Source organism: Melospiza melodia, chromosome 1 (assembly GCF_035770615.1).
Source record: "Melospiza melodia melodia isolate bMelMel2 chromosome 1, bMelMel2.pri, whole genome shotgun sequence".
NCBI lineage: Eukaryota > Metazoa > Chordata > Aves > Passeriformes > Passerellidae > Melospiza > Melospiza melodia.
This window is the reverse complement of record NC_086194.1, coordinates 139,665,957-139,690,948: the sequence shown is the minus strand read 5'-3', so window position 1 is coordinate 139,690,948 and position 24,992 is coordinate 139,665,957. Positions and strand designations below refer to the sequence as shown.

Sequence of the window (24,992 nt, the reverse complement as noted above, 5' to 3'; positions counted from 1 at the left end):
ACGGAATTCTTTTCATAGAAAGGATTTTATAAAAAATTTTGTCCTTTCTTATTGAAGAATTTCATTTTCAGTATAGAAAAACACAACCTTTTCCAAACAATCCTAACAAAATCTGCTACTGTGCCAGCATCTTGTCATAAAATAACACATTTAATACATATTTTAAGTATATATAATTCAGGCTACCTGACTTAATTACAATCACCTCATTCATTATTCAAGTTCAACGTGACAGTGTGGCAGTGAGGGTCGTCTGTCCCACATTACTACCCTTTGTTATCCTCCTAGTTTTGTTCCCTTTGTAGAATATACTGATAGGTGATAAAAACAAGGTTCTAGAGGTACTTTTTTCCCTCTGAGACATTTCATCCAAAGACTGAACAGTGTCAATGTCACTTCTCAGATACCTTCTGACAAGATCAAAACCCATGCTGGTGTGATTGCAGGTCAGCGAATTTTGTTAGGGCTGTTTTATTTGCTGAAGTCCAAGGGAATAAGAAAACAGGACCAGAAGTCACATCTTGTTGTCCTCCATAACGCTGCAAGTGCAGAAAAATCCCCTGTCACTCCCCTGCCTATGTAATACTTAGGACTTGCCCGTTTCTAGACTTTAGGTGGGCATGGAGCTGAAATGGAGAAAAATGGAAGGGCACATTATCTGAAACACTGCTGTTTCTACATCTGGGGTGAGCATGGCTCTCCACCACATCCCTTGGAGATGAAAAACATGCCTGAGGAAGGATGAAGCAGAGAGCACACACAAGCACTGCCAAATCTACCGTGCAATTCAAAGGGCTGAAAACCATAACAAGCTTTCATGAAGGATGGAGCTACTCCTTAACCCTCCCAGGGGTTCTCACCAGGAACACCAAGCTACTGCTGATATCCAGCCCAGTAGGACAATTCACTTATCCAGCCCCAAGCTGTCCCTTTCATGGGGAAGGGTCAAGGCTGCAGTAACAAACGAGAAGTCACCCCCATCTCAGAAGCAGGTGAGACTTTCTGCTGCACAGCTAAAACTGAACTACACTACCTACAACATCTTTGAAACAAGCATTACCAAAGCTTTCTGATAAAAATGTGTTTTCATTAAGCATTCACACTGAAACTACCATAGGAATTTCCAATATAAGCAACTTGAACTTGAAAAGCAATTTGCTATTTCCAAGTTTTCATAGACATTTAAACTCAGTGCTTGTAAGAGGAGATGATAGAGCTGCTCAACCTAAATGTAAAATCACTACTACTATGCCATTCATGCCTCTGTATATTTAAAGAACCTGCAAGTAGAAATCATGGGCTATTTTCAGTGAAACCAGCGATTTTGTAATCTGTCAATTTGAAAATGCCATGTATTGTAGAAACAAACCTATTTTAATCATCTTCCAACAAATCACATATATAATTCAGTTGGGGGAAAAAACGACCTGAAAAGCAGGCTTATACTGTGAATCTAGACTAATTTTGCCTCAATCTGTCCTACTGGGTCACTAAAGACTGTACAGCAACCCTCTTCTGTGGGTAGCACCCCAGCCAAATACTCTGTGCCCTTTGAGGATAGCTGGTATGGAAAATAAAAGCCCATCAAATCTTTAAGCCTGCTGGCTATTTAGGTATAACTGGCTTCTGAAAACCTTTCTGATAACCACAGGTGTCACCTATGATTCTAAGTAAGGAAACAGCTCAGGTGAGAGGTCTGAAACGTGGGCTACCATGACCATATCAAAAAATAACAGCACTGGAAAGACAGAGACTGTATCTCAGGTAAAATATTACTTGATGATATGGAATCACATCAACAAGTACTATTTGGAATGGAAAGGAACAGAATACCCCATGCTACACTAAGTGGCCTATGACTCACATTGTTCAGATTCCAGCTTACAAAAAATGGAATAATTTTTTCTTCTCTCACTAAAACATCCACGCAAATTTTACTGACAGACTCCTTGAGCTGCTGAGCCATTCTCCAACTGAGACAGCCACCTACACAAGTTCTGAATTCGGGCCAATAAATTAAACCACTTCGGAAATTAAGTGAGAAAGTCATTATATTCAAAATCATCTTTCTTGAAACAGATGTTCCTTTTTTTCCACGAATCCGTATTTTTATCATAATAAACACAAGCTTCATTTTATGACAGTTAAGTATAGGAATTCAAGTCATGCTTTGATCAGATTCTAAAAATAGTCTTTATTTTTTTCCCTTTCCTTCTAGTTGGGGCCAAGCAATGTGCTAAGCATTTCCTTCTGGAAGGAAATCTCCAACAAGTTTGCCTCTTTATTTTCAGCATTGCAGAAAACCAGATGTTTATTTAATTAAATCCACTCTCAAACATTGCATTCAGGAACTTTTTTTTTTTGGTAGTTGTTGTTGGGAATCCTTCAAATACTGTTAGCTCATATACATGGTCTGGAATTCTTACCATTTCAAGAACTAACCTTATACTATGTCTGAAAAAGATGCACATCTTAAGATCAAGGCAATTTTGCCGGATTGTGCACCCTGTGGTTGCCATATGATATCAAACCCAATCAGCTAAAAAACAATAAACACCACATAACCCTACTGGAAACATCCTATTTTAAGACAATGACACTCTTTCAGAGTTCAAGCATACATGAAACCCTAAAATGAAATCTAGGAAGAGGGGAGATGGAAAAAATAAAACAAAAAACCAAAAAAAAAACAACCCACCAAAGCTCATAGGAAATTACTTTGTTACAGAGTAGAGAATACATTCTGAGCACAAAGAGAATAAGTCTTTTTCAAATGCTTATGTCCATACTGTTACCATTCCTTCTTTATTGTTACCTTTGCTCATTAACACATTTCCAAAAGCAACCATATTTCCTACCAGATGTTTTACCTAGAATTCAGAAGAAATTTAATGCAGGAAAGAGCATTCCCTGTTCGGGGATAGAGGTTTGAGAACAGTAAGTTCTTAACCAACCGATATGACTAATAATGCATTGAGTTAATAATACTGTAACTATATACTTGAGTGTGTTCATTAAGAAGGATTTGAAAAATATCTATGACTCAGACAATAGAAGCAAGTAGAAGAATTCTAATCACTTTAGTGCAATAGAAAATTTAATTGAAAAGTTAAAAATAACAGAAGGAATAAAGTGGTGATAGACAATAAGGATTATTTAGCAAATTTCTAAGGATTGTTTAGCAAATTATATAGCAAATTTCCTTGCCATAAAGTATTGAGCATTTAACTTGCAATTGGTTCTATCATGAGGTTATCACAGAAACATTTAAATGTTGAGCTATACTAACCTTCACAAGGTACTGCTGATAATAGCAACTTCAAGGTAATTTTAAGAATAAACACATTTTCACCTAGTCTAGAGGAGGAGCTGTTAAGTGATGTTAACTAGAGCTCCTCTCCATTTGAACATTTAGAATTTTACTTTCTATTAGTCCTCTCTTTTTTAAAATCCTACAAACAATACGATAGCATTTGCTTTGAATTATTTTCTTTTATTTCAGATGGAAGGTTACAAATAAGTGCAGAAAGTCGTGTCTGAATATGGACCAGCAATTATATCACTTTTCTACTTGCTAAAATTCCTTCTCATGATGCACAATGAATTTTAGTGGTATTTCATAGTGACCATCCTGCAGCACAACATTACAGTGCACTGAGCTCCAGCATGAGATGATTTGCCAGAAATGGAAAAGCAGATCCTGAAAATGCCTCTACACAAGGAAAAAAATATCTGAAGTGAAACATTTCAAATCACACAATGCACTGAAGAAACATGAAGGATTTTGATTAAAGTAAAATTAGTCACTTAATCCACATTTAGAATGAACCAAATCTTCCTACACTACTCAATTAACAACAAACCACACATTTGCACAAGTCCACAGATCAGGAGATTTAACATGGAGCATACAGGAAATAATTATGTGGTGTCATGGGTAGTATTTAGGGGGGATCTTTGTCCAGATTTCCTTTCAGACAGTGGCTTTTTTAGCTGAACTCTTCTGTATGACAGGGGAGAGCTAAATCCAGTACTGCAGAACCAGAGCACATTCCTAGGCACAGCAAAGTTCAAGAAACAGCAGGTACAGTAAAATCAGGAGGTGTTTGGAGGGAATAAAGCCATGCACAAACTATTTCTTATTTCTGCTTTTTTACCTACTACTACAAATATCTACTTAAAAGTTGTCTATTCTAGTCAGTGTTCTAATTGTTATTTGTCAGACTTTGTGGGGAACTCTCTCAAAGTTCAGACTGGTTTGTCTTGAGGCTTTCTCTGCTTCAGTGTCCCATCTGTGTCCCATGCACATCCCCAACCCTTCCTTTCCTAAGCACCCTACAAAGGAAATTTCCCACTATATAGACTGAGGTCTTTCAGTACCAGACTAACATGCAACAAACACATTTTTCTTGCTACATCTCCCAGTCTGCAAGCCTCCCACAAAGCTTAAAGAGATAAAACCTCTTTCTCTAGTTCTTAAGCAGCTTTCTCAGGAAGAGAAGTAGCATATTTGAGCAAAGTATTCAAAAAGCAAAGGATTGCTTCCAGGTTAAAATCTGCCTCTTAAAAAGCCTGGGTACTTTTGGTTTTTTAAGTCAGTTTTGAATATGGTTACACTGTTTTCTTTACATTTCTTTCATTGAAACTTTGTGTTTGCCTTCTACTCCAGTGCAGTCAGCTCAGACACATCAATACAAAACAACCAAGGGAATTTAAAGATACACTTTTATCTGCACCTGTCTTTCCATATGAACTAATTATGGTGCTCAAAATAGTTAAAAAGGAAGATTTTGATGCTACAACTACTTAATCGTGGCTCTTCTGGTTACTACTTAAAATTCTAACTCAGAACCAGATCTATGGTCACATCACAAAACTTGGTTGAAGCACTAAAGTTCTTCCATTTGCAAATCATTAAAAAACCCCACAAATCTCATACAGATTCCATTGAATGTGTTTAAATTAGGTTAGCTCACCCAATATTAAGAGACTACCAACAAGCCAACAAAAACTTACAGGTTCAATGCTTAACCAATAATAAACAATAAGCAAAATATTCTTTGACCTGTCCAAGTGCTGCTAGGCCAGCATAGACAGCAGTAAAATAAAATCAGCATTTAAATTGGGATTTATAAATGTGTCTGTGTGCACAGATATATGTTAATACAAATGCTAAATAACTATCTTCCCTTGAAGTCTGCTATTTCATACAGCATTGCTCAGTCATGGAAAACTTAATTTACAGAGTAGATCTCAAATGTGGTGACTTCACAGATCAGTGGACTTGAAAGCACCTCAGGATCATAAAAACAGTGCAACACACACTTGTGGAAAGCTGTTACTCTCTCCTCAACAGAGAAAGCAACAAATCATGACGGTAATGACAGTACCTCCCATCCTTCAACGTGAGACTGCCATTCTTCCAAAAATTCTAATTTTTCCATTTGCCTCTTGGCCTCATTTATGTTGGAACAGACAGCTTTCATGGCCTGGAGAGCTTCCATTAGGGCTGCATAGTCACTGTGCTTCCTTGGAGTCCGCTTCAGTAATTCCTATTTAGACACAGAAAAAGAGGAAAAAAATAAAGAAAAGAAAAAAAGAAACCAGTCTTTGATCTCTAAAGGTCCATTACAGGAGACTTAAATCAAACCAGCATACAAAAAGAAAATAGCCACTCTTCTCTTTTACTAAGCAGAAAAGTAGTAACCCTTCTAAAATGCTCCTAATAGGACACTCAAGAGTAACTAATTATTAACAATAAATAATCATCATGACTTTGGAGGAAGTTTGCATTTCAGCTACTTTCTCCTCCAACAATGCTTCTTCATGTTGAGCCCCAAGGTTTGGGTTTGTTTTTTACATTCTGCAGGATACAACTGTCAAGAGCAAGGATAACAACTCTGCTTAAACAACCAGTAGATCGCTCATGTCAAAATTAACACCTGCCTTTCCTGCAACTCAGGGCCCAAAACACATTCCTTCAGCTCCACACTATTGTTTAACCTCATGCAATGCAGCAAAGCAGTGAACAATAGCTTAGGTGACTCACTGATTTCAGATGCAGTAGCAGCCATGCTGACAAACAAAAGTGGAGCCACCAGCATTTGTTTGAGATTTCCCATCTCAAGCTACCAACTCCCCATTTACAGCTGGGCTGACTGAGAACAGCCTTCAGCAAAGCCCTAACCCTGCTGCCACCACACCCTGTATTTAAATTTTCTTAATATATTCATTTCATTGCTCTAGAGTAATTCATTAGTCATTTTTCCCTGTGTTATCTGTACGTCTTTCAAAAATAGAACAGAAAAATAACTTCAGAATAGACCAAGGGAACTGTAAAGCCACAGCTATCTCAGATGACTCACACCTCATTGTAATGATTACATTTTTAATCTGTTTTAAAAACTTTTTTATTCTGACCTGTTTCTTACTAGATTTTTTTTATGTCATATGCCTCACAACTCGCAACGTGGCAAATCAACACTCACAAATGCATTGTGAAAAATACTGTCCAATAGTCATTTTTCAGGTAGCTTTTAGGGTAGAATCTGCTCTGGTTTTCCTCTCAGAGTTTGGAACAATAAGCAATACAAGATCTTAATTTGTTAACAATTTGCTTAAAATACTTACTTTCTTTCTTGTATTTTATTTCCTAAGAGGGTAAATTGCAAATCCAGATGTTTGAATATCTACTGTTTATCACCACATTATCATTTTTCATTTATTTAAGCTGTCACAATATGATAACAACAAACATATAATTGTACATAAAACCATTTACAGCACCTGTTACTCCACAGTTTTTCTTGTAAAAAAAATCCATTAATATTTTTCATTTTCAGTTTGTTGATGGTAAATTAGCATCATCAAAGTACACCCCCAACAAACTCTGCTATCCCAAGCATTCTAAGCAAGGGCACGATTGAACCCAGCTGAAATTAGTCTCATTAAACTCTCCCCAATGGCTCACTTCTGCCCAACAATGGGGAGGGAACCTTACAACTACAAGCAGAACAGAGCTAATCATCTCAATCCAGCCAAGCTCCTCAGTTCTTTTAATACTGATGTCAGAAGACTTGCCACCAGCTTTAATGGGAGCAAGGCTGGGTCCAATATCTTAATAAAGAGATAATTCACTGCCTAGAAAGATTGTTCCTGGGGTTCAGAAACATGCTTAGCAACCAGTTTAATACAGGAAGTATAAAGTCCTCAATAAAAATCTGGTGAGTACCTTCAAAAGAAGGGGATACTTGCATATTCTCTGTATTGGTGTCACTAGATATCCCTCCAGGGGTACATCTGTGTTCTTGCGTCCTCCAAGGAGCATGCAGTTCTGGAGAGGGAACAGGTTCACAAATTATTGAAAAATCCCAAGAAAATTATCAGAAATAAAGACAAAGGCATAGGTATACAGCAGTGTTTGGCTAAAGCATACACAAACTGTGTAAATATATATATATAAGGAGGGAGGTTTGCAAGACTGTCAAAAGCACAGGCTTGAACACATGCACAGGCTATCACACATGGCAAGGAAGTCAAAAAGGCAGAATGCAGGCCTCTCAGATTAGTACCTTCTTCATCCAGTCTGATGAAGAGGACTTTTTCTTACAGTATGAAAATAAAAAACAGTGAAAATGCTCAAAGTATGCTTTCAGACTTCAAAAAACAAAAATAAAAATATTTCAGGGTGACCACTACAGCTAACGCTGTTTCTAAAAAGTGTTTGCAGCATTAAGTAGTATCAAAGATGGTTTGAATGTTTGAATTTGGCCATCCTATTAACATTTAATTTTTTGTTACACACCTCCAAAAAAATGTTCTATTTTCATGCTTCTATATTTAAATTTGATGCGCAATGAATAAAATATCCTGAAGTCATGGGCAAAAGGCTATTAAAAAATTTTGACAAGACATCTGATTATGGAAGCAGAGTGTAAATTAAACATTTGGTGGAAGTACCCAATAAAAGTAGCTGAGAAAGAGAAAAGAATAAGGGCTTTTGGGGATAAGAAAACACACAAAGCACATCCCAGCAAATATTTGGAATTGCTGGAATTAAAGTGTAAGTACAAAAAGACCTAAAGTAGTGATGACAATTATTTTATGGAGAGATAAGAAGGAATTGTGATGCAATGGCATGAGATAATCTCAGCTTCAAAGAACAAGTTGTCTAAACTGAGGACACTAAAGAAAAGCAGTTTAAGGCAGCCAGATGAGATGTAGACACAGGCCACAGATCTGGATGCAGACACGTTGTTGATGGAACAGAGGCTGCACAACTGGCTGGCCACCCAACACACCTCTCCTACAACCAGCGCTGCTGGGCGTGTCCACACCCTCTCTGAAGTCTCTGCTTTGTACTCATGCTTAACCAGCTTCTGGCCTATCCTAAAGGATGCTTTGGCTGAAAGGATTTCACTTCCAAACACAAAAGCTTTACTGATAAAGACCAAGTAAGATAATGGCAATGCAGACTATAGTTGTTACAACAACTGCCTCTATACTCAAAGCCTCAAAAGTTCTGGTTTCAGCTCCCAGTAATTTATAGATAACCACAAGTCTAATAACCTGAATCCGTTGGTTTGCCCAGAAGGCATTGACAGTGCTTTCAAATCATGCCCTAAATCCATGAGGAACCCAAACCAGATGAGAAAGACCTCTGCATGTGACCCAGAGCACCTAAAACAGACACACCATGAACTGCCACAATGGCACACTTGGCTTCTTTTTCACAAAACAAGCTCTTTGTAATCTTTCTCCAGTATTTTGCTTTTTGCCTCTGTAGTCAGCATTCACCCTTTCTTCTTGAGTCTGGCCATGCTGCTCCCAATACAAGAATCACATGTATGAAACTCCCCAGTCTGGGACAAAGTGACAGATATTGTGTCAACCACTGAGGAAAAATAGAACAATTTTGAAGCAGTTTTTAACTGTGAATCACCATTTCTGTGTAAGAGATTCTTAGCAAAAAGGCAGATGGTGCACTCATGTCACACAGTATCTCCCACAATAAGGAAATTCCCAAACTGCTCATTAACTTGGCTCTAAGTAAGTGCAGCTGGGGAGTCAGCTCTGGTATCTTTCAAAGCATCAGTGTGATGCAATAGGACTTCACCAAGAACTCTGTCAACAGCAGTAGTGGAATCCTACTGCATGCTAAAAATAATTAATAAAATTAACTGAAGTCTTGTGATACTGTCAGTGTTGGCAGAATCTTTTTTTTCTCAAACCCATCTGTGATGCTTTGCTGAAAGGGTCATTTTTTCTCCAGTCCCAAAACACAATGATCAAATCTGATCACTCCAAAATTTGATAGCATATCCATGGACACTTGCTCAGGTATTTAATTTTCAATATAGTAGACCACTCATTTCAAAGCTCACCTTTATACCACAGGACACCATGGAGGAAACTCAAAAGTCATTCCACACTGAATCCTGTTTTTAACAACTAAAGTCAACTATTAGCAAACTCAGTATTTACATGAAAATTTGTTTTGCTGTTGAAAAACCATGAGGACTATCGGACTTAACATTTTCAAACCCCTCCTCACTTGTCTTATAAAGTGAAAGACTACTTGTGGAGCTGTTTCTTTCACCTTGGATTAAGTCAGCATCTAAAATTCAAATGGCTGCTTGATGCATAACAAAAGATGTTTCTGTATGCAACAGCACTGGCTACAGTAGCGGAATGTGGACATCCCTTCAGAAGTTCTGCTGAGTTCTCCAGCTCCTTCCTACAATTCCTTTCCCTATCACTCCTCATCTATTTTATCCTATTCTTTGCCCTTTCTGAGAGTCACACCCTTGTATCCCAGCCAGTATCTTCAAGGTACACTGCCTAATTCTGTATTACCCACAGATCCAAGCACAGCAGTGAAAACACGATTTAACCACCCTCTTCCTCTGGAAACACCACCCCCACCTAAAATTGCCTGCTAACCACTTGCAGGTGTGCTTGTACTTGTTACATGGTGGAGGTGAAAAAAAATCTAAAAAATGCGAAGCTAGAAACACCAACTCAAAGTTTATTTACCAAAAGAAACGTCCGCACTGTTCTTATTTTGTTCAGGTCAAGAAGAACTTTCTGTGCCTTCTCGTGGTTGCTACAGTACTCATCATAGATACGGAATTTCTCTTTCTGCAGAAACAAAAAGAGACATTGTTTTTCACTTGTCATTTTGATTTTTTTTAATTAATAAAACATGGAATGAACTCTTTGTAAAGCTAATTTGGCCTTCATTTTAGAAAATCAGCTCTTCTTCATACATTTATTATTTGAGGTCTAGTCTCAAATTATGAACAGTCTGGAAGTACCACTTGGGAATTTCAAACACAGATTCATAGAAAACAAGGTTGAAAGGGACCTCAGGGATCATCTGGTCCAACCTCTCTTGGCAAGAGCATGGTCTAGACAAGATGGCCCAGAATCCTGTCCAGTGGAATCTTAAATGTGTCCAATGTTGAAAAATCCACCACTTCCCTGGGGAGATTATTCCAATGGCTGATTGTTTTCACTGTGAAAAATTTTTCTTTGGTGTCCAATTGGAATTTCACTGGGAGAAACTTGTACCCATTACCCCTCCTATTATCCACGTCATTCTGTAAAATGGGAGTCTCCATCTTTGTAGCCACCTTTTAAATACTGGAACATATGATCCATATGAACCACGATCATCCTTGTGGCTCTTCTCTTAAACCTGTCCAGACTGTCCACATCTCTTTTGTAGACCAGGGACCACAGAATTCCAGCTGTGGCCTAACAAACACTGAGCAGACAGTGATAATGATCTCTTTATCTCTGCTGCTGCTGCTCTAACTGTTGCAATCCAGCATGTTCTTGGCTTTATTTTTATTGTCACAGCAGCACACTGTTCAATCATATTGGGATGGTGGTCCACCAGAACACTGAGGTCTCTTTCCACAGAGCTGAGCCCCAGTTGGATAGATCCCAGCCTGTGCTGCACTCCCACAAACAAACAGGATAAAAACATACATGAAGGAAATGCAAAATGAATGGCTAATTTGTTGACATTATTACCCAATTTGCTGCTAACACTTGTTTTCAAATATGATCCATTTTTCTGCAAAGTTAAAAACTCATGTTACTCAACTTTTGTTCCATTAATAGATTTCTCCTGCCACAATGAATAATTAAAGACTTAAAAAACAAATGGGACTCTAACCGGAGATAACAATGAAACCTGGACTTTTTGTTAGGTCTACAACTGAGAGCAAACCAATTTGTCTTCATTTTGCAGAGCTCTGTAACAGTAACATCCTTGTTTTGCTCCAACAGGAAAAATAATACTCCTAGAAACCAATTACTACAGGACATACAAACACACTTTGTGTTTGTAGAGGTACTGCAGTTGCTGGAAATAAAATGTCTTCACAATCCAGAACCATGGAGGTATTTGATCCAGTATATACAATTCTTTACTCAATATTCACATTTTTGCATAGCACTAAGGGGGAATAAAAAGATAGTACTACTCTTGCTACATGCAACCTTGTACCTCCATCTGACACATAGGAACAGCTTTGCCCAAGTTGCAGGGCTCAGTTTGTCAGCCTGAGCTGATCTGGTGAATATAAAAATCATGAAACACCAAAAGTGTCATTTAATATGTTATTTCTTCGCTGTCCTCCCATCTCTTTCTTTTTCTTGGACATGACAGTAACCAAGAGATGAACTTCATTATGCAATCAAACCATAGTTAGGCTTCATGACTATGCACACTTATCATAATGATAGTAATTAATAAAAGCAAAAAATAAAAGAAAGACATGAAAAAAAGGCTGAAATAAAGATAGCGTACATAATTCAGAAAGCAAGTTCCAACTTCATGCTGTGCATTGGGTTCTGGCTGTAAACAGTCCTCCACAAGGGACAGGAAGTTTTTGTGAACTGCAAGAATATCTTCAATATTTGAAAACAACATCTGCAAAAGAATAAAACATACATAAGTGAAACATCAGAACGAAACAGAAGAAAAAAATGCAATTCGGAGACTAACCTTAACTGTTTCTTCTGTGACATTTTTATCCACTTTGGCTGCAGCACATTGGATCATTCGGTGAAGAAAAGCCTGCATGAAACAAGACAAATAAGGAAAAAGTTATTTCAGGAAGACTTGAACAACTTCTGGCATGTTATGCTTTAATTTGTTTCCCAAACTGGATATAGAGCCACATCAGAATATTATTCAAAATCTAAAACAAGCTCTTTATTTATAAATCATTTAGTAGTCCTGTTATTCTAACATGTTAGAAAGACCTATCTACACAGTGTTAAAAAGAGTAAAATATTAATGAAGCTGAGCAACTGAACATTCTCTGAAGTACTATTTCCATCCTGCACTCATATTACAATCAAGCAAGAGAAAAATTTATTAATTTTCAAAATCTCACTCTAATACTTTACAAATTGAGCACAAGAAAAGCCAAAATAAGATGCTAATTTCCAAATTAAACTAATCAGGAGATACTATTATGTCATGTTACTTTTACCATAGCAACCAAAAGTCAGATTTCAGACACAGTAACAATCAAACTTATTTTAAAGTAAATTGGCTTAAACAACAGTCAGCTGCACCTGGTTTTGCTTAACAAAAACTCTTCTGTCTTGCCTCCCCAAGAACCTAATCCCCAGTGATCAAATCAGAAGTTAGTAATACCACCAATAAAATACCAAAATTTTAAGTTTTCTTTAATTTTACATTCAAGAACTGGACACAAAAAGATGTATACAGAAAGCGATTCCTAAAGAAATAAATGTTTCAAGTACAAAAAGCAGAATTAATTTTCATTAATTCATTTCATTGCAAAGATATTGGTACGTCCTAAAGTATCTACAACCAGTAGACTAAAATCTTACATTGATAATTCTTCACACAGACATGCATATTCTTCAGTCATTAAAACCTGGCACCATGAGTGCACAAACGTCATGTCTTTCAGAACCATTTAGCTCCGAGTCACTGTGCATTGTACACTGTACATGAGCTCATCTAAATTCTGGCGTGGTGCAAATTCCATAAAAGAGGCAATAAATAACCCCTGTGTGGAAAGATAGCAGTCACAGCAGCCCTTCTTGCCCTCTGCTGGGACTTAAACATTTTCATTCCCAAGCAAGGCTCCTTTCTCTGCTGAAGAGGACTATGTAACTGGCATTACACATTTTTATTACTGAAGAGTCAAATCTAGTTATCCAGGACATAAACTGAATTAAGTCTGGAATACTGCCAGCACACTGTATGTTTCCTATCGCTCTCCACAACGATGTAGATTTTCTAGTTCATTAAACCCATCTTTTTCCTGACTATTTGTGCTTTCTTTTTAATGTTTTACTGGTGCTAAAAAAATGCCATTAACTCATTTGCAGCAGTTAACTGATCGTGGACGACAGCCCTTTACATCATTCCTTGCTAAGAATATCCCCAGGGGTTATGGCAAATTTGCTGCATATATTATCTGTACAATCAATCCCATAAAGAGTGAAAGCCTGCATGACTTTAGTTAAATTTTGGAAGTTTTCACTAAACCATGCAACACCATTAAATATGCTTTAGAATCAAAGAGGAAAAAATAATTACAAGAACTACCTCTGAAACTCACATCTATTTTTACTATCTGTAATATCTCTCTGTTCACATTATTTCCCCATAGACCAAACACACTGCTCATCTGCACTTATGTTATCTAAGAAGATCTTCATTTCCTGTAACTCTGAAGGAAGGTGAACATTGAGCTGGCTGATAGTGAAACTAAGAAGGAACTGAGAGCTGAGGCATGAGTTATTCCCAAGTGATTCAAGATGCTAGATGGGAGTCAGGAGGTCAAGAAGAGAATATATCAGCTGCAATAAACAGTTGTCCAAGCAGCACTGTCCCAGACATCCCATCTGCAGAGGTTATCAGAAAATAAATCCAGGAAAATCCAAACTTTTTCAGAGCCCAGACACAAATCACTAATTAAGGTAGGGAGGTCTGGGACAACTTCAGTCCCTTCCTGCAACTTGTTGGAAGCCCCTGTAATATTTTGCTATACTCATTCTGCAGGGGTAGAGTAGTCATGAGGCGAGTTTTTTCCCTAAGATTTGTCCCCTGTTCACAGTATCATAGCATCATGGAACAGCCTATGGGTTGGAAGGGACCTTAAAAACCATCTAGTCCCAATTCCCCTGCCATGGGCAGGGACACGTTCCACCACACCAGGTTGCTCAGTGCTCCATTGTTCTCCCTATCAATGCAGATTTGCTTCCTGAAAAAAGATCATTGTGCTGTGTCTCAAAAAATCAATGCATGTGACAATTTGAGTTTTTCAAGCACTTACATAAAGTTCTACAAACTGCACATATTGCAAAGTAATTGGAATAATTCACATTTCCTAGAAGAGTAGTGTTAAGAGAATCAGGGGAGCAGAGGTAGGGATGGATGTATCCACCTCCAAGGCCAATCTCTGACTTCACCCGTTGTGGAGTGAATAATGCAAAGCATTGATGGAACCCAGGTTTCCAGGACATAAATCCCCTTATCAATTCCCTTCCTGGAGCACAGAGACACCACAGACCCCACACACATAACACCTCTGCACTGGTACTTCCCTAGGGAGAATGGACAGCCATCAACAGGCAAGAGGATGGAGAAGTAACTGCTTTTTTTACAGTGTAAAATAACCTCAATCCAGCACTGCAACTATGAAAAGACTAATGTCTCTGAACTCACGTAAACACACAGGTCTCAGAGAGGGCTGACTACTCAAAAAATCTCCATAATTATTTAATCAACTGAGGACAACCATAAGCATTTCTGCAAAAATTAGTAGACAGAGAAAAAACAGGTAATTTGCAGAAACAACTGTAAGGAGGACCCCAGCACAGAAATTACAGACTTTAAAAGGAAAATATATAAGGATGGACAGAAACTACTCAGGAGCTGTCAGTTCTTCAATTAATGGAAAGAAATAATTATATAAGCTTTTGAAATCATACCACATAAGCTCTAATTAACCATACAAAAAACATACATCTAAAAATATAGAGGTAGAATGGACATCTCAGCCAATTTACTATTCACTAAAGAATAGTGAATAGTAAAAAACCAAAAAATAAAAAAACCAAGCCAAGAAGTCAGGAACTCCTCTGAAATAGCACTGAGTTCCCTGTAAAACTTTCACCATTATTGCAAGTAGGAGACTCCAAGTCCACACTCGTTACTAAGCACCACATTATATGAAGGAACAAAGCAATTATTTCCTTGCAAAAGCTGCAAGGAAACAATAGGATAGATCCTGTTCCTGAACTGACCAAACAGCTGTAGGAATCAATGGTCATACATGATTTCCATGCTTACAAAAATCAAAAAAACAACAAAAATGACCAAAGTGAAAAATCAGTTCAAACCTAATACATTACATCAAACACGCATGTCAGTAAATCATGACTCATCTGTGTTTACTACATCTTGCTGAGTTTACTTCACTATTCATCTACATTACTGTAGATGTTTCATAGCACTAGAACAAACACAGAGAATAACAAATATCTCTGCGCACTCCAGGATCCCAGGGCAATGTCACATAGACAGGGATCCTCAACTTTCTCAAAGCTTTCCAAGCAGATTCCAGAGTTTCTCTCAGGTTCCTTTCAGTTCTTAATTTTCTAAAATAACAGCAAGACATATGGTATAAAACAAAATGTAATTCTCTAGATTTTCACGTTGTGCCAGCACGTTGTACCTTGCTATATTTTCACGTTGTACCTTGCTATATTACAGGGATTCAACACACCAGCACAGCAAACAGCAATTCCTGGCACTTTCTGACAGCCAGACCATTGGTGATTTTTCTTTTAAGAGATCTTCATGCAACATTTCAGAGCAGCAACTTGGCTGGCTACCATAAAGAGCAGTCAAAATTTCAAAGACCAGATGAAAAGCAAATATAAAGGAGGATGTTTGTTACCCACATTAAAAAAACAACACCCAGTTTTGTTTGTCAGTTTTTAGAACTGTTTATGGAAAACTCTGTCACTCTAGGAATATTCTTGAGTCACTCAGAGTGCCACAACTCCTGCCTCCACAAAGCTTGGCATTCAAACTACAAACCTAAACTTTCTAAAGCATCCTCCCAGAAACTTCATTAACACAAAATGGCATCTGGATGAGCAGTGCATATCTGCTTTGGAGAAGAAATGCCCCAAAATATTGATAAAATTCTAAATATGGAGAGTCATATAGTAAGAAGTTTTATGATCATTAAAAGTCTGACAAACTTGCAGACAAAAACATGGGGGTCCAACTCAGTCCTTTGGAATAGGGGAGCAACTACATAGGAAATATATAAGGTAACAGTTTAGTGCTAAAGTTCCCTGACTCCATTCAGGTCCTATCGGGAACATAAAAATGCCCCTATGTGTGTGACTCAGGATCCCTATACCATGGTGGTGTAGAGAAGAGTAATTCCCCTCTATCTTTGAGAAATGTGGGAAAGAATAATTTGGAGATGATTCCATGCTAATAATAGCAAGGAAGCTAATTACACACTTTGTTCATCTTACCTGTGAACTGTTACATACTTTCTGTACTATTCCCTGGTCTAATTCTTTTATCCTTTGCCTGGCATTGCAGTAACATAATACAGGAAGCAATGGGCATGAAAAGGAAACCATAAAACACTGAAAATCCAAATTCAGAGAATTATAAAAGAATTTGTTCATGCTGACAAATAAACACTAATGGTTTCGCCTGTCTGCTGATCAGCTGCCATTTTGTGATTTTGTGAGGCAGCATTTTTTTTACAGAGAACACACACTGGGTTCCTGTTATGGGGATTTTGACTTCTGGTCTTATCAAAATAAGAGTTGCATTGTTTGTTGTTTGGTGGGGTTTTTTTCTTGGTGGTTGCTCTGTGTTTTGTTGGGGAAAAAAAAAAGCAACAAAAACCTACCACTGCTACAGATAGCACAAGGAGCTGCCAACAGCACAAATGACTTCTCTGACATCTGGAATGAAATCAGGGAAAACAAAGAAGTCTGCCTGCAGAAGACTCCAGGGCACAAAGAGTTTTTGCATTCTTTACAGATAAAAAGTCCAGAAATTATGTCAGAGATCCTGGATCACAAAAGATATGTAACTGTCTTTCTGAAAGTAATAATCCTACTTGGGATTAAGCCTATAAATTAATAGTGGGTTTTATCTTAAAAAAAAAAATTAAATAGTTATTTTTTCCCCTCAGAATTCTTTTAACCACATTTCTACTCTTAAATCTACACTGCCAGAAACAAAACCAAGGAACTGCAAAAAACATATGTATTTTTAATAAGGTTTCCTAAAGTGAAAATGTGCAGGAAATTACCAGTTCAAGTGAAGTGCCCAACCTATCATAAAGCCTTCTGAATAAAGCTGTTATGGACATAAAAATTGAATGCAATTTTATTTTGCACAGTGTCAAAAACAAAATCCTGTAAAGATTATAAGGAAATTATAATTCATTATTTCCTGCATTATAAGGAAAATCTTTCTGTGCCTATGATAATAACCTCATCTTCACAAATTTAGAAATACAAATATGAAATACTTGTCGTTTCCATGTTCTCTCTTTACATTCTTAATGTAACTGTAGGCATCTGGATGGTGGAAAATATTTTGGTCTTTTCACAATATTCCAAAACGATCCTAGAGAGAACATGAAGATCCATACTTGGGAAGAAAACTGCTCTCTGTCATAGCTGACTAGCTGTTGTGGCTAATTCAGTTCTCAGGCATCGAGGTAGCATTTAGCACAGCAGCTTTGCACACTATAATTAATGCACATCAGATTCCAAGTCCCAGAAGAACACCAAGCCAGTTTTGTTGAAGCACTTTTGTTTGATTTCGCCACAAGGAGGAAAAACACAAAAATCAATAGAGAAGACTCCGGCAGCAGTAGCAGCTGTGGCAAACACTGTGTTCCTACCCTCCTCTTCCCATTAACCTGTGCCAGCAGCAGTGGCAGTAGCTGCTCAGGCTGGCTTCTGCTACTGAACAAAAGACTCTTCTTCTCTCTCCAGTGATTCACCAGCTGAGGCACCACCTGTTTCTCCCGTCTTGCCTGCAGGACTGGATGAATCACAACCAGCAGCGAGAGCATCAGCCAAGGTCAGATACATTCCTCCTCCCTGCTGTACCTAGTGCTACTTTCAAAGCTGGCATCATATTCCAGTGCCTGTAAGTACAGAGGGAATAGATGGGCAACATCTGCAATGTTTTCTGTTCTAGCGATAATTTCTTTTCCCAACCTACCAAACAATCCACTTCTCCATTCATCTGATCCTAGGGGACAGCAGTCTGCCTGAAAGAGCATCCCTGACTTAAAGTAAACATGAATTCATAAGTACACACACAAATATAGAAACTAATGCTTTGAAAAAATATGTGTCTTCATAATATTTTCATACATTATTAATATGATGACACATATTGGGATAATCAACCCATTCTCCATCATGCATCTTTTTTTTTCCTCTATTGTATCGAAAATTTCTAAGAGTAGAGCAATAAAAAAACCTTTGCTCATCCTTCTTCAACCCTCAATCACCTTTTCTGCATTTTGTGGCCACTGATGATATTTTTCAACTTTTTACTGGACATATTGTTCTTTCTTTCATGCACTTTGACACATTAAAGTCAGTTCCCTTCTTTGATGAGGAAGCACCCCCTAAACTCATGTTCCCTACCTCTAAAATCACCTGAGCTTTCACTTTTGATCCCTTCCTTCCTTTCAGCTCCATTGCAGATGAAAGTAAGAGATTTATAGTTAAAGTCCAGTTCCACACAGCCAGGCAGGATGTCCGATGTCTCCACCCTCTTCCTCGCACTGAAGCCATTCTCAAAAAGATTTAGTGCAACCTTTTCCTGGCCCAGTTTAGAAGACATCTATTGCTTTTCTTCCCAGATGTCAAGAATCCTGTCACTAAAATAAGGATATCTAGTACCCTCATTTTGTGAGGCTGTGCTCTTGCTGGTCAACAGCAGTTTGGTTGATGAGTAACAATGGAGGCACTCGCACACTTGCAGCTGTGATCATTGCAAATCTCACCAAATCAGAGGCTGAGGTCTGGCTGGCTCACACATGTTCCTGTGATCTGATGCCACATAGAGCAAACTTCTAGAAGATCACCTAAATTTTTGCTTAATTAAAATACAGCTTAACCAGAGCTTTAGTAAAAGGCCATATACTGGCATACACGATGTACCCCCACCTGCAAGATAAGCAGAACGCAGTTTGGCTAATGTTTTTGGCAAATATTTTATGTAACATGAATTGCTGCTAACCAAGCCTTTATCCCATTACAAATACAAACAAGTTACATTTCAGTCGCCAAGAGAGGTTCTGGAAAGCAAAAAAAAAGATTGGCCTGACCCCTTTGAATTTCTGAACAGTCTGTTGGGATTGCAACAAACTGACCAAACAAGAGGCATCCATATCAATAAACAAAATGCTTCCAGCATGCCAAGATTCCTCTGAATTACATTTTGAAGGTTTTTTTTTTTTATATAAAAAAAGAATCTGTACTAAAAACATTCACTTGTATGTGGAACTCCCTGTGGCAATGCATCCTATGGTCCTGCTGGTGTATGTTATGGAGTGAATAATGTACTGCTAATCACATAACTGATCTTGTATCACTCAAGTTGAAATGGAAAAGAAATGACGTCTACCATTACAGCTTACTTCTCATAAAAGTCAGCTGTTTCCTGAATTTATAGAACACTAGGTTCTTGTTAGGGAATCCCAGTGAATTCAGCTGTGTCCACTACCAGCAAACCAAAACAAGAATCCAGGAAACCTCAGAACAAGTGTACATCTGGAAGTAACAGTATGTTCCCATTATATTGCAATCATAATTAGAAAAGAATTTGTATGTTTGAAACCTTTATACTTCATACTAGAGTTTCTGCTTCTTTTATGCAAGAATATCTTTCTCTGTTCAATTTGGGAAAAAAATCCCAATGTTTTTTTTCAATTTTTACTCACAAAATTAGGATATTCCTAAATTATTTTTTTTTTAAGAGGAGAAGACCAGTTAGGAAGAACTCAACATTCCCAGAATATTTTTGAAACAACTCTTCAATTCTACATCACAAATTTTAGTTCTTTAAACAAATCAGTAATTTCAGGAAGTGTGATAGATGAGAAAGTACATGAGAGGACAAGATGAGAAACACATTTGTCAAAAATGACCTCTCCAAAAGAAATATTTAGATTTTCTGGTTCAATTTAAAAATAATGGTTTGAAATTTCAAAAATATTACAAGAAAGTCGTTCTCTGTACATCTCCTATATCCTTTTAAAGTCCATTAACATGTTTGAAGACCAGTGTGAGTCTTTTCTAACTCAAAAATATCCACCAGAATTAAGAAAGCCATGATCTTTATCACTTATTACAAGGAGGAAACCTGAAATAACACGTTATATCTCCACTTTCAGAATTTAAATTTAAGTATTAATTCCTATTGTATCTGAATAAGGGAAGAAAGTTGCACCAATGAAAACAAATTATTTGGTCCTTCATGATTAATGCAGCTTATTATAAAACAAAAAAACATTTTTACATATAAACTAAGGAAATGTGAAAATACTGACAGGCAATCATAATGGAAGCCCACCAACCCCTTTTTACATGCTCAATTTTCAACACAACACTTTTTTTCTAATATTGGAATGCACAGTCCTTAATTATGAAGTTATTTAATGTTCATATGGCTAGATGCTAATTAGGAGTTAAAATGCTTGAGAGAGCTAAAATTTTTATTTTCAGAGTCGTATAAATAAAATGTACTCTCAAAGACTGTTCATTGCCAGTTCTGGCTGCCATTTGCATTTGCACACATGTGCCAAGAAAAACATGAAGGAAGGAAGAATATGAAACAGCAGTTTTCATCCCCAATTTCAATTCTTTGCAAAGCCTGCAGGGAAGCTGTAGTGAGTATAGAACTTCTAGAAAGTGCTCGCTCCTGATCACAGAAAAAAAGCTGAAACATCCCATTTAAGTTCTTTCCCAATCAGTAACAATCAGAACGCTTCCCTACATAAGGAAACATGTTTTGGATAATTCCTATTGCTTTCCATTTAAACAGGTCCACATTTACATACTTGTATGCAATGATGTCTCAGTTCATGCAACCATCATTTAATTAACAGTGCAGTATGTTATAAGTATTTATTGTTTTTCAATTTGAACCAGAACTTTCATTTATTATACAAAGGATAAAATAAAGGAGAAAAGTACTAGTTTCTGAAAATTAGATGCCAGTGTTAGTTGTCTTAACTCCATTCCAAAAATAATACAATAATATAAAAATTTAAATTATTTTACACACAGTTTCATACAAACAAAAGATTGTTATATGTCTCTATTCTCTATCCTGAGCTGGTCTCATGAATTTCCAAGTGCCTATATGGTTTTGAACCAATTTCCATGAAAAACCAATAATTAATATTATTTTTTAGACTGTATTTGGTTCAACTGTGCAAATTCAAAGAATAGTACATCTTTTATTTCTTTACTGGTTTGATAACTATTAAAAAGAGTAGATGATAAGACAAAGTAGCTCTCTTTCCTTTATGCTATACACAAAGCAAATATCTACACATCTGTACATCTGCTGCACATTAATTATACCACAGGATATCTACATGCTAATCACCATTTACATCCATCAAAGAGGTCCCACATCTTGAAGGACACAATGACCACTGAGTACATGATTTTAGAAAACTAAATGGAGCATCTTAACATTGAGAATATATTGTGAACACCATCTGAATTTATCCACATTAGCTGGATTGTCTTACTGTCAAATAAATTCCTAATTTCAAGAAATATGGACCAGGATCCTACAAGCATGCTGGGGAGGAATAACCCCTCACTCATTCACAGGCTATACTTCTGTCACTGGTCCTTTCTTTTCTCCTTTTGCTATTCAAGCACAGACTCTTTTTTTTGTCTTATGTAGGTTTATGGCCTGTCTTTGGCTTTGATGAGTTCCCAGCATAATTGCACAACACACTGCCCTGTCTGTGAAGCATGTATTCCTCGGGAACACAAGCTGCATGGCTGTTCTTGCCCTTTTCATTCATTTTTGTAGGGAAGCAAAAGACAAAACCTGATTGAAATATCATTTGCTTTGCCTTAATGAAATTTTTGTTCCAATGTAGGGACCCTAAGATGACAGAGTTTATTACTAACTTTTCCTGAAATAAGAGCATCACTCTTTTAGGCTGCAATCAAAAGCTTTAAACCATCCTCTGGTTGAAGCAGAAGTAGGGATATTTTTTTTAGATATTAAACTTGTGAAAATAGTACGAAACTGTCACGCCCAGTTAGTCCATGGGGACAGTCTGAAGGGCCACTATTTAAACTAAAAGGAGAATATTCAGCAGTCACAGCATCCTGCAAACCACCCTCCTCACCAGACTCCTTGCACCATAACTGCAGACAAGCACAAACAGAGCACACTGGTGGCAGATGCCATCTGTAAATACTCAACCAGAGTTTGACAGCACTGAATACTACTCATACCAGGACACATTGCTGCTTACCAAAACACCCACGTTGATTCCACAGACTGAAGTCTCACTAAGTCTTTCTACAAAAGGTTACATAAGGAAATGGAACAGTTTTTAATTCACATCTTTTACTTCATGCATTAATTTGTTGTAAGCAACATCCTTTCAGTTCCCATTCTCCAAAGTAAAACCAAGAATTGTCTAAACCATTCAAAGCTCCAGATACCAGATTTCTAAGAACAACACAAGGGAACAATGGGGTTAGTGGGACCAGGAAATCAAGAAACCATAAATAAATATCAAATATTGTTTTCCAGCATCTTCAATAGTTCTGGATCTTGCAGTCCATGCTTCCTCTGGATGAGGAAATGACGCCTCTGCAGGTTTTCCTTGTTTCCATAATAGACTACTATAATTTGCCATACAGGGGCCAGCCAAAGGCATTGCACTTGCAGACAGTGAGCCATGCAGAGGCTCATCTGCTGGGCAATAATAAAAGCTACTGTGATCACAGTCTCATTTCTGGACCACAAGGTGTTGCTTCTCCACTAGGAAGCCTGACTTATCCCTTTTAAGGAACAGGTTATGGGTGGCACAGGTTATGGATGGCACAACTCATCCAAGCCGTGGGACCACCTGAATGTATTGGTAGAGATGGCTTGGGAATGAAGGTAAAATAGCTTCAGGAGCAGATCCACAGCTATGGAGTAGCTTTAAGAAGAGACCCAACATCAAGATCAAGTTTCAAAGTCTTCAGTCTCCACATCATCCTGACAGAAACACCTTCACCTTCCTTCTTCCCTCAGATCTTACACATAGGAAGGAGAGGGAGGCAAGCAAGCAGTGAGGTCAGGGCAATATGCTCTCTCTACTAACACTATTCCAGGTGTTCAGTTCTCACAATTAGATCAAAAATTAAGGAAGAAAAAAATTGCAGGAAGATGGGTTCACTTTTAATTATGAAGCACAAGCCCAGACAAGTAACTAAGAGTTCACACATACAAATGAAGCAGACACTACAATTCTGTCAGAAGGAAGACAAAAGAAAAGCAGCTTGCTTGGTCTTTCAGGCTTTATCTCATTTTCTCCAAACTGCCTGTTAAAAATTACTAATTGTTAAACTTTGATTTTTTCCAGCAGCATGTGAAAAAAACTGGGATAAGAACAGAGGGAGGTTGCCAAATCCACAGTTAGAAACTTTCCACAGGCTTTTTTTTTTTTAGAAAAAAACAGAGTTTCATTTCAAAATATTTTTCTAGCCTCTTCTACTGTGAAGATTGCAGTGCAATAATTTACAGAATGGATGCTATCTCTATAGATAAACAAAACCATCATTCACAAGAGATTTGACCTTAACCCTCTGTCCTAAAATAGTATGGCCAATTACATAGCAGCAGCAGCCCACATCCTTAAAATATCTTTGACTGAATTATGGACCTAAGTTCTCATCTTGACTTCTCAAGTTTGCTACAGACTGCAACTAACTAAAAGAATAAAGCATACAACTAAAACAAACAGCTATGTTTGTCAGAAGATAAATTCCAGCAACTAAATGGTGAAGCAGAAATATGTACTCTTGAATTTGTTGCTCTTGTTAAAAAGAAGAGCTCGAAAAAATGCACAAACTGAACTTATCATTACATCAACTTAAGCAATAAACTAAAAGCTTCCAGGAAGTTTATCATCCTGTTTGCTGACTATAATTTGGCTTGTTTTGTTTGGATACCATGTTCCTGTTCCTTCCACTCATGTCCTCCAAATCAGGCGAAAGCACTGGAATCTCACTGCCTATACTCCAAACACTTACCCAGCCCATATATTTTGTGTTATAGGGCAGAAGGAGCTCCCTACCTTCCCTCAAATCTTAGGGAAAAAGCAAAACTGTGGCTCATTTGACTAGAGAGGGGTAACAAAAAACATATGTCAAAAAGTTTCCTAAACATACTGGGCATTTACCAACCCAAGCGAGTGCAAACATTTAGGTAACAGGATGTTAGTTTGATATAGTTTCATTTAAAGAGAAAATCACTGTGGGTCCAACAAACAAGAAGATTTAATGTTTACAAGAAGACCACCATTTGTCGGATGTTATGATATATTTTAATCCTATTTTTAGCATCATTTTTATGGAATTTCCTTTCCATTAATACTGTACTTCACCAGAATTGCCAGCAGCAAATGTGCAGAAGAGTACAAATCCAAAATACAGAGTCAGCACTAATATTGTCACTATCATTTCTGTGACAAGAATAACTCATTGATGACCAACAGGGCATACTGCTCACTACATAATTGATATTTTCCTGTGACTTAACTGTTGTTTTTAAAAATCTGTTCTAAGTCTGGAATAGTGGGGTTGTTTCTATCACACAAAAAAAAGAGAAAAATTTAAATCTTACCCATGATTTTATAAGCCCTCTCTCGATGATCACTTCAAAG

The 24,992-nt window shown here is 37.4% G+C and overlaps 1 protein-coding gene across 1 annotated transcript in view; it reads right to left on the bottom strand.

Moving 5' to 3' along the window:
* PREX2 (phosphatidylinositol-3,4,5-trisphosphate dependent Rac exchange factor 2) overlaps positions 1-24,992 on the bottom strand; it is a 173,217-nt gene that overhangs the window by 116,861 nt on the left and 31,364 nt on the right. Inside the window, exons 3-7 of the mRNA XM_063169894.1 lie at positions 12,020-12,091; positions 11,822-11,944; positions 10,036-10,140; positions 7,232-7,333; positions 5,391-5,552 (exon numbers count right to left, since the gene is read on the bottom strand). Of these exons, the coding sequence (XP_063025964.1) occupies positions 5,391-5,552; positions 7,232-7,333; positions 10,036-10,140; positions 11,822-11,944; positions 12,020-12,091 (564 nt within the window). The remainder of the gene's footprint in view (positions 1-5,390; positions 5,553-7,231; positions 7,334-10,035; positions 10,141-11,821; positions 11,945-12,019; positions 12,092-24,992) is intronic.